General features: G+C 26.8%; 1 protein-coding gene across 1 annotated transcript; it reads right to left on the bottom strand.

Moving 5' to 3' along the window:
• Positions 1–727: 727 nt before the first annotated feature.
• On the bottom strand, positions 728–1,999 carry LOC145841440 (kelch-like protein 25). Its single transcript, XM_082948805.1, has one exon. The coding sequence runs from the start codon at positions 1,997–1,999 to the stop codon at positions 728–730; it is 1,272 nt and encodes a 423-aa protein (XP_082804931.1).
• Positions 2,000–14,846: the final 12,847 nt, after the last annotated feature.

Genomic DNA, 14,846 nt, shown 5'->3' with positions numbered 1-14,846 from the left:
TTAGATTTGAAGTTTTTTATTAATCTTGATAACGATATAAAATAACTGTTGAAAAGCTTTGTCTAAAAAGTAAAATATAATAATTTCTGTTCTTTTTAACAAGTTATAAATGGTACCTATTAAATTTTTACTACTTATTGCTAATTTCAGTCATTATCTACAAATTAATTTTTTATAATTATTTTTATTATTAGTTTAAATAAAAATACAGAAAAAAAGTTGGTTTTTAATTGTACTGGTACGAATAAAAATATACTGTTGAAGAATAAAGTCAGTAACCTAAAAAATTATTGTTAAGTACAACAAAAAAAAATATTCATTTTATTTAACATATTAAAGAAATAAAAAAAAATTAAATAAAACTTAATTTCTTCGCGCAACACTTAATAAAAATATCGAAAAAGCAGTAATTAAATTTCTTTTTAAATCAATAAAATTCTAAAAATTTTTTGTGCTTTTTACCTAATTCAAATTGTGGTTTTAATCAGTATTTTAGCTTTACATAAATATCTTTATTTTAACATACCAAAAGACTGTAAATATCTGAGATAGTTTAAAAACTTTTTTAAATTTGTTTGTATGAAAACTCTAACACTTATTGATATTTCAAAAAGAAAAAGAACTTTTTTTATACTATTTCTCACAAAAAATTACTATTCATAAGTTTTATTCAAAACTTGTAAGTGTCTAAAAGGGCGTTGACGTTTAAATTATTTGACTTAGAATGTCATATCTCCAGTTTTGGAATTTTCAAAAAGAAGTTGCTACCGTCTGTTGCCGTGCAACAAGATTCAATAGACCATTCATTTTTTTCAGCGTCGTAACAATGAACTTCAGATGCTTCGAACTCAAAAATTAAAACTTTTTTCCCCATACCTATGGCGTGAGTGACCCAAGCATATGGAGGATACATGTCAGATATATAGGTTGGGTAATGATTAATAACTACAAATGCGTTTGATGCAGAGTCGTAAATTTCAAGGTAATCCTTACCAGATCCTATCGCAAACAATTTGTTCTTTATAGCAATTAAACTATGCCTCGATGTTCTTTCTTTCATGCTTGGCATGTATGTCCATTCATCAGCTATGTGGTCATATGCCTCAACAGTGTTTAAAGATTCACCGTTATATCCACCAGAAACAACAATTCTTTCTTCAAATACTATGCAAGCTGCACTTGATCTAGCTTCTTTCATGCTTGCTACATTACCCCATGTGTTGTCATTTGTATCAAAAAATATGCAATTTGCTGTATATTTATCTTCGTTTGCTAACTCACCTCCAATAAAATAAACTTTATCTATAAAGCCACAAGCAGAATAACGACCACGATCATCAAACATATCTCCTACAATTTCTAAAGAATCAGTAGCAATTGAGTATTTTTCAATGTTTTTTAAATCTCTACCTTCATCGTGTAAACATCCTAACAAGTAAACATGACCTTTTAAACATACCACTGGTGTGGAATAATATGGAAAACGACGGTTTTTTGTGAGCGAACTAGCTTTTCTACATCTAATCAAATTTCTACCATCTATTTTGTTCACAAAACTAGTATTTATATCAACATCGCTGTCTACCGATGAGAAATAGTCTCCGCAGTGCAAAATATCAAAGTTGTTTTCCTTGTAATACCTCGTTGTGAAACATGAACTTGGCGAGCGTTTATAGTACAATTCTATATTTTCAAGTATCTCGTCTATTAGTTCTAGACACTCATCAGCTTTATGAAAAGATGTGAATTTGTTTAAAACTTGTACCAAAGCAGGTTCCGTCAGTAAAGGAAGGCGAACTAATAATAAAACACTTTTTGCATGTTTGGTTCTCTCATCAAGCCTGTAACTTACCCATTCATTTGCCGCGGAGAAAACTTCAATTTCTGAAGTGATGTGTAAGTTAGAGCTTGAAATAATTCGTTTCATCAGTGGAAAATCTAACTCTAAGAAGTTGTTAGTTTCGGCAACTGTTGTAAACCAAAGTTCAATATAATTCATAATCAGTTTAGAAAGGTCATTCAAGTTGAAAAGTTTAGACAAAAAATAAAAAGTTGCTACGTTTTGGGTTTTTATTTTACTCTTCATGAGTTTAAGCACACTATCTTTCAAATCTTTATCAAATTTTGTTTGGTTAAATTTCATAATTTCCAAGTATTTTATCACATCTCCAGGAAAGGTACCTGAAAAATGTTATTTATTTTACACTAATAAAAACAAAACTGCAATAAGGTTGTTTATTCAATAGTATTAAAATCAAGTATACTTGAATATACTTTTCATTATTTCATTGTCTTTAAAACTATTTTGAGACTTTCTTTGTAGCTGAATTTAAGAAAGAAGTAATCTTTGTGTATACATACATTATTTATGTTTTATAAAATATTTCCAAGAAACTACATAAATAATTCAAAGCTTTTTAACTGCTTAATAAAAAATGATACAATTAAACTTTTTTTTTTAATACATACTTCATTATATATATTTTAGTTAGGTAGGTGTCAGAAAAGAAAAGTATCACTTTAGCACGGAGTGACATTTTTGCACGTAATAATTTTAAATCTTTTAAAATGTTTTAAATTAATTTTTGTCATGGTTTTAACTAAAGCTTAAACTTGTAATTAATTTAAAGCGGGTAAATTTAATTTTAATTTACATGTTGCATAGTTTGTTTTTAAATTTTCAAACAATACAGTACTTTATGTCATTAAAACAATTAAAAACAATTGCAAAATAAACTTTATGCTTAAATTTCACTCCGTACCAAAGTGTCACTCCGTGCTTAAGTAATGTTGTGCTAAAGTGACACTTTGTGCTATAGTGTCACTTCGTGCTAAATTGTCACACATTGCTAAAATGTCACTAGGTGCTAAAGTGTCATCCGTGCTTTTCTGACCCGTTCTAGTTTTAGTTAGATATAATGTACAAATATATTAATTAAAAACTGAATTTATTATTCATATTACAAAATATACCTGCTTGAGAGTTTATTACACTAAAATCTTTTTCTTTGAAGACTGTTGGAGAATTTTCTCTGCATAGCTTTAAAAATTTTTCCAGCCGTTTTTTTAAGCTTTTTGAAATACCATTAATTTTCAATTCAGTTCTATTTTTATTGATTTCATTGAAGTTCCATATTTTAGACATTTTATTTCCCATTTTATAGATGTTGGTTATTTTTATAATTAAAAAAAATCTTGTACTTACCAATTTTAATAACAAATAAATCTGTCCTTTACTACATTTTTGCATAATGTTTTAGGCTTAACAACAAAACCTTTTATATGTTTTGATAATTAGTGTAGTATTCTATTAATATTATAAATTATTTTTATGATCATTTAACATTGTTTCTGTAATTTATTAAAACAAGAATAAATATTTTAAAGACTCAAGTAGATTCTTCGTATATCATAAACTAGGAAGTAGGTCAAATATGCACGAAAACATTTTTGCACTAGGGGTCATTTTAAAATGAGGGTAAAAAAATAAATAAACAAACAAATGAATTAAAAAAGACAAAAAAAAAAGTTACTGAACGAGGGTAAGGGTTATGAGTAACAATGACAGTTAAAATTAAAACTAAAGTATATAGCAAAAAGATCTTGAAAAAAAAAATTAATAAAAATACAAAAAACAAAATTAAGTTACCGACCTAGGGTAAGGCTTAGAGGTAACAGTGATAGAAAATATATTTATAAATATACGTAATAAACACTGTTAAATTAAAAAATTAGAAACATAAAAACTATTATTAAGTTAAAAAACAACAAAAATAATTAACGACCGAGGATAGCAAATACATACATAATAAATTTTATTTTTTTAATTTTCCACTTATTCTAAACTGTCTTTGTACAAAAGTGAGCCCTTGTTCGAAATTGATGCCATGCAAAATTTTCTTCGTGCAAAAGTGTCTCTTCGTGAGTATTACACTCCTTACCAATAACTAATAGTTTTAAATACAATTTTTTTTGTGATGCTTACTAAGTAAAAGCATGTATACGGTTATAAAGTATTTACAAACAATATTATAAACAACAAAAATAAATAAACAACAACAAAACAACTTTAAACTAACTAATACTGATACTAATAATAAAGGGCTACTCTATAGAAAACTAGGCATAACAAAAGTATTATATTTAAGAACAAGCAAACCTTAACAAGTATATAAAAAGTGTTTTTTTAGAAAATACGTTTAAACGTGATCAAATTTTTACACAGGATTTAATCTAACAGGGATATACTTAGAGAATCTGTAAAATAAAATAAGATTTAACTACTTAGAAAGCAAGTAAAAAAAAGGTTATGAAAAATAACATAAAAAAATATTAAACATATGTCTGCTAATTTTAATTTTTATACATAAAACAAGTCTTTTTCAACAACACATATATATTTCAACAATTTTCTTCAGTGTGATTACAATTGTAACAAGGTAAAACAAATTTTAAACTTATATAGCCTTTTTAATTATATGAAAAATTATCAATCAAATAGCAAAAAAACCCTAAACTATAACAAAAAAAAATTAAAAACAACAAGGAAAACGTAATTAACTGTAACAATTTACAACAAAACAAAATTAGTCTAATTTAAACAAGGATAATGAGTAATCAAATTCTCTTTGTTTGCATAATTCTGGCTTGTTTAAGTGAATATAAATAGCTTCTATTTTAATTAAATCAAAAATGTTCGTGCAACTTCTTAAAACTTTGAACTTTGTCTCACTGTAATTATTACCACATTTAGGATTTTTTACTAAGTGCTCTGAAATTGATGATCTTTTTGTTGCGTTTAAGGTTGCGTTACTCATTTTCTTCGGTTGATTTTTGATATGGTCTTTCACGCACTTAGGTACGTGCTCTTTTATTCTTGTTTTTAAATGCCTAGAAGTTTGTCCTATATAGCTGTTTGCGCAACAGCATTTATACGTGTATACCACGCAACTTTTGTGTTTGTAGGATATTAGATCTTTACCTCTAGGATTTAGGATAGCAGCAGATGTAAAAATTACTCTTGGTTTAGATGCATTGTAAACTTTTTCTGTCATATTCTTGATATCTCTTCAACTTGTTTTGATTTTTCACCCACATAGGGCAAGATTAATAGAACAGGACATTTCTCTGGACCATAAGGTTTTGTGTAATTTAGTCTTTTCAATTCAGTTTTGAATACCTTATCAATCAACGGATTAGGATATCCGTTCTTTATTAGTAATTCTTTTATAACCTTAAGTTCATTCTGAAATACTTCTGGCGAACATATTTTATTTGCTCTATGAAATAGGGTTTTAATCAAACCAATTTTTCTTCTTTTACTGCAATATGATTGAAAGTTAAGGTATTGACCAGTAAATGGTTTTCTGAAAATAGACGTTATGAATTTATTATCCTTTCTTTTGATTAAAACATCTAAAAATGATATTTGATCATTTTCTTCATTTTCTTTTGTAAATTTAATAGCACTATGCAAAGAGTTTAACCTCTCAAACAATAAATTACTAACTTTTACACTATCACTGATAACAAAACAATCATCCACGTATCTCATGTACTTACAATTTGAATCGAATTCTGGTAGAACTTTGTATTCAAGATAGCCCATAAATATGTTTGCCAATGTAGGTCCTAATGGGGAACCCATGGCAATACCATCAATTTGACGGTATAATATATTATTAAAACTGAATTCAACTTCTTCTGTTGCGAGTCTCATTAGTCGAACAAAATTACTTCTTTTCAGAGTCGGATTTTCAAGGTTATATAACATTTCTGCACAAATATCTATCACTTCATTTAAAGGTACACATGTAAAAAGACTTTTTACATCAAAAGAACAAAGAAACGTGTCTTTAGCTCCCTGGAGTTTTAAGTCATCTACAAACTTGAAAGAGTCTTTTACAATATATCTAGAAAAATACTTCAACACTGGATCCAAAAGACTATTTAAGTATTTTGCCAATTCATGTTGTGGAGATCTTATCATAGAAAGTATAGGCCTCAGAGGTATATCCACTTTGTGTAGTTTTGGTAAACCATATAAACGAGGTCTTATGGAACCTACCGGTCTAATTAAATTATAATGTTCTTGAGAAAGTTCATTTTTATCCACCAAATCTTTTAATATTTGAATAATTTTCTTTTCCAACTTAACTATAGTTAAGTTATCTCCTACAGGACCTATTTTTAAAAACTTCTTCTCATCATTAATTATGTTCAACATTTTAGAATTATAGTCATCTTTATTGAGAATTACGATTCCTGAACCTTTGTCAGGTTTAGTAATGACAATATGTTCATTACTTTTAATCTTAGTCAGGCTACTTATGATTTCTTTTGAATTAATTACAGAACTATGTTCTGGCTTAAGTTTGTAAAAGTTGTGTGCAACTGAGACTAAGTTTGCTTTCAAAGCAACTTCATCCTGTTTTGAACTTGGCTGGAGTTTTAAAAGTTGATTTAAATATTTCTCAAATCCTAAATAAGTAGCAACTTGATCAACCTTTTTTGCGGGGAGTGAAAAATTCATTCCATAGCTTAACGCAGTCAAGTCTTTTTCGTCAAATTTTTGAGAAGATAAGTTTTTGACACTTTGCTTGGTGAAGTTTCCAAATTTAAGTTCTACCAGTCTGTTTAGGTTCTTTTTGTTTTTTGCCAAATACTTCTCTTGCTGCATTTTAGTAATATTTTCAGAACAACTTATAAATTCATTAAAATGTTCTTCTTTTAACTTTATTTTTAAAATATTTTTAATACTAACTGCAGAGTCTTTTAAGTTAATTAACCTCTCTTCAATCTTTCTGATTTCCAACTTTAGAAAAATCTTTTCAACTTTGTAGCTATATTTCAATCTACTTTTGTAGATTCTAGCAATAATCCACTTAGGACAAACCAATTTATTCAAACATTCCTTTAGAAAATTATTTAACAGTTCATTTCTTTTCACTTTACATTCTGTTGATATAAGCTTATTACCCAGCTTAACAGTTGTCAGACAATAACTACTTTTTAAAATTTTAAACATATGTCTGCTAATTTTAATTTTTTATACATAAAACAAGTCTTTTTCAACAACACATATATATTTCAACAATTTTCTTCAGTGTGATTACAATTGTAACAAGGTAAAACAAATTTTAAACTTATATAGCCTTTTTAATTATATGAGAAATTATCAATCAAATAGCAAAAAAACCCTAAACTATAACAAAAAAAAAATTAAAAACAACAAGGAAAACGTAATTAACTGTAACAATTTAAAACAAAACAAAATTAGTCTAATTTAAACAAGGATAATGAGTAATCAAATTCTCTTTGTTTGCATAATTCTGGCTTGTTTAAGTGAATATAAATAGCTTCTATTTTAATTAAATCAAAAATGTTCGTGCAACTTCTTAAAACTTTGAACTTTGTCTCACTGTAATTATTACCACATTTAGGATTTTTTACTAAGTGCTCTGAAATTGATGATCTTTTTGTTGCGTTTAAGGTTGCATTACTCATTTTCTTCGGTTGATTTTTGATATGGTCTTTCACGCACTTAGGTACGTGCTCTTTTATTCTTGTTTCTAAATGCCTAGAAGTTTGTCCTATATACTTAAATGACTTGTTTTATGTATAAAAATAAAAAAATATTTTATATAACTCAACAAAACAATATAAATGTCTACTCCATAATATCATGTTTACTGCAGCAGGCTGTGGCTAGAAATGCTCCCACGAATCTCCGTGGCTGGATCTTAACTTCATTCAACATTACATTAGTAATGGATTACTGTCTGTTGTCTGCTCTTTATTTTCTCGTTATCTTTACTCTATTTATCTTGTATCAGTAAAACACATGACCTTGCAACCTTTCTCTTAAACACTAGGATAAACAAGAACTTTTATTTAAAGATTTCCATTTAATTTAAATAGTTATCAAATGCAGTTTGATATCCTTTTACACATAAATATAGTTTGTATATAAAAATGTTTGTTTTAAAACTTATTTTTATTTACAGATGTTTTATAAAATACATGGTCATACTCTAAATATTTGTTTGAAAATAAAAGGCTATAAAAATATTTGCTCAGTTTTTTACAATTAATTTTACACGATAAAAAGTATTAATACAAATCAATTCGTAATATATCTTATTTCAGCATTTGTTAAATGTTTAATATGCAATTGTAAATAAAATCTAAAATTTAAACAAACTATATATTCTCATTTTCTAAGAAAAAGTTAAAACGTAGTTTTCTATAAAAAAGTGTTTTACCGTATTTTTAATTTTAATCAAAAAATCTCATAGAAAATCTGTTTCAGTTGATACTACGACAATTACATTTGAAAAGGTGCTTTATATTTATACAAAAGCAACAATAAAACATTATTCTTGTTAATAGTACTTACATTTAGTTATAATTTTTAAATTAATTATATCAATTATTGAGGCATTTAACAGTTTTTAAACAAACTTATTTGCAATAAATTTGACTTAATTATTAGATTTAATTATCAAGTGCCAAATTTAAATATCCTAAAACGTAGTAGTCCTACTTAAATATAGAAACAAAATTTAATATGTTTGCTCTTAATAATAACTTTTTCTAGCTTTTAAGTTATATTCTGCCGAATGAAATTGGTGATTTTTTATTAAAAAAAAACTTTTGCTTTATTTTCATAAAAGTATATTTATTTACTGTCAAAAAATTATAACTAACTAAGTTAAAAATTAAATGATAAAAAAAGATTCCTAACTTGATTTAGTTCAGTTAAACATGACTTATAATTTTTGAACAGTTTTTAAAAAGTCTGTTACTAAGTATCTTATGGTACTGAACTAACAAAGAGATAAAAGGTTCTATAGCCAGGGTTGACCAAATGACTTTGAGATACTTCTTCAAGGTTTTCAGTGTTTTTTTTTTTAATGTATTTAAAAGTACATTTTTTGGGTCTATTTTTACTTTAAAGGCTAAGTTTTAAAGTTAAAAACTTTGTTAAGTAGTAAAACAACATTGAACAAATACTGTGAAGCAACTTAAAATGTCTTTATATATTTGATGAACACAAAACTTTTTTTTTGATTTCGTAGATTTTTAGTGTCAAATTGAAATGTTACTACTTAACATATCTATTTTGTTAAAAATTCCACTGTTTATAGTATTTTTGTTCAAAATTTCCTTTTTTACGAAGTTTCAAGGTTTTTCCAGGTTTCATTAACCTAAATTGGCAAGTTAAAGGATTTTTAGTGATTCCAGGTTTTTTGGCAGGCATGTTTAATTGACAAAACTATTTATTAAGGGATATGTATTTTAAACTGCTGATTTTTATTTCATTTAACTTTAAATCAGGGTTTCTTAATCTTTTTTTTCAAACTGCTTCTGTTTATTAAACTAAAAACCTATTGCTTCCTTCGAGAAGATTTCTCTAAAATCTAAAATTGAAAAAGCCTAAGACCTTTATTTTTGCTTTTTATCATCAACTTCATAATATATAGCTAGTGTAAATTTTAAATCATGGCCTTGTGGCGTCGCTTTAACCGCTTATGGTCCCTTAATTTCCTTAAATTTTTGTTCTAAATCATCAACTCATGAATATATGCAAATTATGACCTTATTACCCCATTGTGGTCCCTTTAATACTTATGGCCTCCTTTAGCCCCTTTGCTGCTTACGGTCCCATTTCTTTAATGCCCAAAAGGGGATGGCAGGGTTGCCATAGTTTTTTCAAAAAATTTATCCAGATTTTCCAAAATTCTTCACGGCTTTTTAAATTTCTTCCACGTTTTTATAAGTACACATATCTGGTCCATTTTTGTTTAGAATTTAGTTTAGGGTAAAAAATTGTAATAAATAGTATTAAAACAATGAAAAGATACTGTAAAGCTACTTTAATATGTTTTTAAATAGAAACTTTATTGTTAGATTATTGAGTCAAACCAAAGTTTTACTACTTAACATGTGAAAAATGTTTGAATTCAAGGTTATTTTAGTGATTTTTGTACAAAATTTCATATTTTTCTTTTTTTTTTCAAAATTTCTCAAGTTCTAGGTTTTTCCAGGTTTTTTAGCCTAAATCTAGGTTATTCCAGGTAGGTGGCAATTCTGAGCTGGGAAACATGGGTTATGGATGAGGATTTAAGAATAAGGAAATGGGGAATTTTTATATCTAAAATTTAAATACACAATTTATATTTACCTTCCTACTAAAGAATTTTAAGCAGGTGATATTTTTAGTGACAGGATTAAAAAAACTTAATTATAAGTAAGCTTTTGTCTATAGCTTTTTTTTAAGCTACTTTTACAAATGTTGCTTTAAAAAATTTTAGGTATAATTAATAAAAGACAGTGAAATTGGAAAACTAGGATAGTGACTTTACAAATTTAATAAAAGTATTTACTAATATAAATCAAATAAGTGAAAAAGTGAGGTTTTTGATAATTAATGCCTAAGAAAAATTTGACACATTCAAAATAAGTGATAGTAGGAATTATATTCTTTAAATAATATATTATTTTTTAATAACTTAAACTATGTTATAAGTAAAAACTAGTTATAAAAGCTTTTTTGAAACAAAATTTTTTAGAAAAACACTGTGATTTTTAATTTGGTTAAATAGACAAAATTGATAAGAAAAACACTAGTAATGTACTTAACCTTTATATAATATTTGACATTTCCTGCTAGTTCTACTATTTGTCCAATTTTTTTTTAATGAGCTTATATTATCAAATAATATAAATTTGCACTTGTTTCACTGATTTTAGATTCAGTATTCAAAAAATTATTTATTTTTAAAAATTAAGGTAGTATAAAAGGTATATATTGTCCTTAAATTTAAGGATTTTGACGTGTGATTTCAGTTTGATACAATAACTTAAGCTCAAAGAAAAAAAAACATTTGTTTTTGTAAGTTTGTTAAACATATTCATAAATGTTTTTAAAACAATTTAAATTTCATATTATTATATTTATGACTTCATTACTATCACGTATTTAAACTTATATGTACCAATTTAAATAGTTAGATTTTTTTAAGGTATTGCCTAGGTCTCTTAAACTATTGTTGCAAGAATTTGGGTCTAAAGTAAAGTTTTCAATACACCTAATTTGTAATTTTTTTAAGCAGTTGGGTAAGGAATAAAGTAAAAATACAGAACTATTGTATTAAAAATATTAAATTAGTTTGCATTTTCAACTCCTTATAATTAAAGTTTATGTAAATTAGTTATTAAATACTTTTATTAACAGTAAATAAAAACAAGTGTGTGTATATTCAGAATAAAATTATAAGGCTTTTGTTAGAAAACTTAAGAATTTAGTGCATTAAACTAAAGTGTTACCTAACTAATAACTAAAAAAAAGGTAGACTTTATGTTTAAACTATGTTTAATAATTATACTACAACCTAATAAAACAGTTCTTTAACTTTTAGAACTCTTTAACGTTTTTAACAAAAACAATGTGACTTATACCTTTTAAAACTAGTTATTACTACAACAAAAACTAACTATAAATACTGTTTATTAAACGATAAAAAAGCCCTCAAAAGTTTTGTCTAAGGACCTGGTGTACAAAAAACATTTCAGTTATTGAGTCGTACAACACAACTATATACTTAAACTGTATTTTTTTATTCCTTAGCACTTATACTTGTAACTTTTGTAAAGCGTTGTTTTAGAATGAGTTTTTATAATAAGATAATATGGACTTAGTCTACTATTATGTTTTCACGTATACTATTCTGAGTTTGATTTTAAATATGAGAGTTAGCATAAAAAGTTACTTAAATACATTATCATATGCACATAAACATATATATACATATATGTATGATTTAACAAAATTAAACACATCCGAATCATAGAAGGATCATGAATTTTTATGTTATGTGAATGTAGCTAAATCGTATCATTCTTAATTTAATATGTTAATGAAATGTACGTGATAGGTAAAGGCTATCTAAAACATTCTGAGGAATATTATTACTTATAATATATCAAAATTGTTTGTGTAAAAATAATAGGTTTATTAGATTAGATTTATTCAGGGACGAGTTTATATGCTTAACATAAATGGGACAAGTTGAAATTTGAATGTTCTGTACTAAATGATAGTTTGTGGTATGCAGCTTTCCCAAAATTCTATATTAACTTGTGCTTATACGCAAGTTAAGGAAGAAAACTGGGCCTCCAAGCAAACGAATGCCTAAAATGCTTAAATATAAATTGACCGGCGTTATGGGTAAAGTAAGGTAACAATACCAAAAATAGTAATAGAAACGCTTGTTAGAAGTAACAATACCACAGAAAGTATCAGAAACGCCACAGTTGAAGTTAACATAAACGCTACTGTTGAAACAAAAAGGAACGCTACTATTCAAACCAACACAAACTTTGAAGATACTAGGAACAGTTCAACTGGTGTGGACTTTTTTTGGAAAGAAAACTGGTCCTCCGAGAAAACAAATGCCTAAACTGCTAAGATATAAGTTAAGCGGAGTTATGGAGAAAGGAAGTGCAAAAATTTGCTGGTGCTCAAACCTGCATCTAAATTTGTAAATGTTTTGTAAATTTATAAATGTAACCTAAAATACACTGCTTGCACTTTAAACAAGGATCTTAGCTTGACTTTTTGATTTGTAAACAAACACTTTTTTCAGTATATATGATTAATACTTTCAAAGCTTTAATAATAATCAAGCTTTAAAATTTATTTAAGATTATGTACTCAAAATGTTGTAAGCTAGTATTTTTTTTTCATATGTTAAGTTAAAGGGCGGAATGGGAACCGTATTGTCCGCATACCACTCACTTGATAGAACAAATTACGCTCTCAAGTTACAAGTGGTCAGCAACTTGTAAGTTGTTTTTAAAACTTATTATTGTGAAGTACAAATAAGATAAAGCAGAAAACTTAATTTTGACCTAAAACTTTTTTAGGTACATACAGCAGTTATTGTTTTTTTTATCTTCTTGTTTAAGCTGCTAAACTGTAAAAGTTTTTTGATTGAAAGTATGTTATTTATTTTCAAAATAGTTTTAGGTTTTCATATCATAGTGTTTATAAGAAAAAGCTTGTATGAGTTTTAGGTTCTCAATATAAAAATTCTTAAGCTGGTAAAAAAAATTAAATGTAAAAGAATTCATAGTATAATATGTTGAAAAAAAAGGTTTTGTCAAACATTATAGTAATAAATTTTAATGAAAAAAAAGCAAACCTAATTTTACTTAAGAAATAGCAAATACTTTTTGCATAACAGCTACTCAACGGACAAAGAGTGTACTAACTGAAAATCTAGCCTAAATGAATCACCCACGAATTGGAAATATAATGACATTTGGGGAGAAATTTCGGACAATTAAATCAAGTAACTTAATTATTTTAAAATTAATCAGTATTTATAATTTAGTAAATTTATAACGTGTTAAAATTTATACAGTGGCTTCAACTTGATAACGAGGTTTTGGCTGAATTTTTGTATGTAACTACAGTTTTCTTGTAGTTTTTCAGTCTAAGTGAAACTGTGTTTGAAAACAGTAACGCTACTATTGAAACCAACACAAGCGTTGAAGAGACTCAGAACAGTTCAACGGGTGTAGACTTTATAAGGAAGGAAGCTGGTCCTCCAAGCAAACAAATGCCTAAACTGCTCAGATATAAGTTGACCGATGTTGTGGGTAAAGCAAGGTAACAATATCACAAATAGTAGTAGAAAAGCCACAGTTAAAGATAACAATCCACAACTAGTAAAAAAAAAGCATGTTATAATTAATAAAACCACAGAAATTAATAGATTTTGTGGATTCGGTGATCCAGCCAAAAACCAGTCATTGATACCAGCTGTTTTAAAGAAAAACTCAATTAATTTTAATGTTTAAATTGTCAGACAGAAATTTATCTAAAAAAAGAAGAATAAGTAAATAAATAAACTTTCTTGCAGAACTTTACGTCAAATCAAAATAAATTAAGAAATTGACTTTTAAATAATAGAGCAGCTAAAAATTTTTGCTGAGACAACTCACAAAGTTCTGGCATTTATTAACTTTAATGTGAAGTACTAATATTCAAACAATTTATAAGCTTGGAAAGGGATTATTGTTATTTGACTAAGACGTCAGAAGTACTGCTGAAGCCCGTAATAAAACTTTTAGTAAAATAGAAATTAAATGATTTTTCTTCAACATCTAATAAGTTTAAAATTAGTTAAACATATATAAAGATAAGGGTTCGTTAACCAAGCCCTGAACATAGAAGATGGGACAAATACGCCCTTAAGTTTCAGATCGTCAATAACTTGCTGCCCAGCTCCACGGTAACCTTATAAATTGGAAATCTTGACAGATATGTAAAGCTGTCACATGGCTGAAAAGGCAAATTATAAACCACCATTAAATAAATATGTAGGTAATCTAGCTACTGAAAAGCTACTATCATAATCATGTTGTCTGGATTTTCTGAGACCGGAGTAGGTAAATTTGTGTAAAACAGGCAATAAATATATTTAAACTTTCGGAAAATTCCTAAAAATATAAAAAGGAAATGTTCCAAAGGTGAAGCACAATTAATTTTAAGAAAGCAGTTTTCCAAGCTTCTGCATTCAAAGGTGAAACCGACTGCAGCTATGTTTTTATGCATTCTTTATTAAATGTTATAAATACATACGACTAAATATTATGGTAAGTAACTATTGTTACAAAGCTAGGTACAGAAAAGATTAAGTTATAGTACACGTTAGCTCTGCCACATAATTAAGGCTCTAACAAGCCTTATAAACAGATCAAGTAAGATAAGGACGCAATACTACTTTACAAACACGTTATTGGCAACATGATTTGTAAAGTTTTGTAATGTCAAT

The sequence above is a fragment of the Thalia democratica genome, chromosome 1, assembly GCF_965202585.1.
Source record: "Thalia democratica chromosome 1, ktThaDemo2.hap1.1, whole genome shotgun sequence".
Lineage (NCBI taxonomy): Eukaryota > Metazoa > Chordata > Thaliacea > Salpida > Salpidae > Thalia > Thalia democratica.
This window is presented reverse-complemented; position numbering and strand designations above follow the sequence as displayed.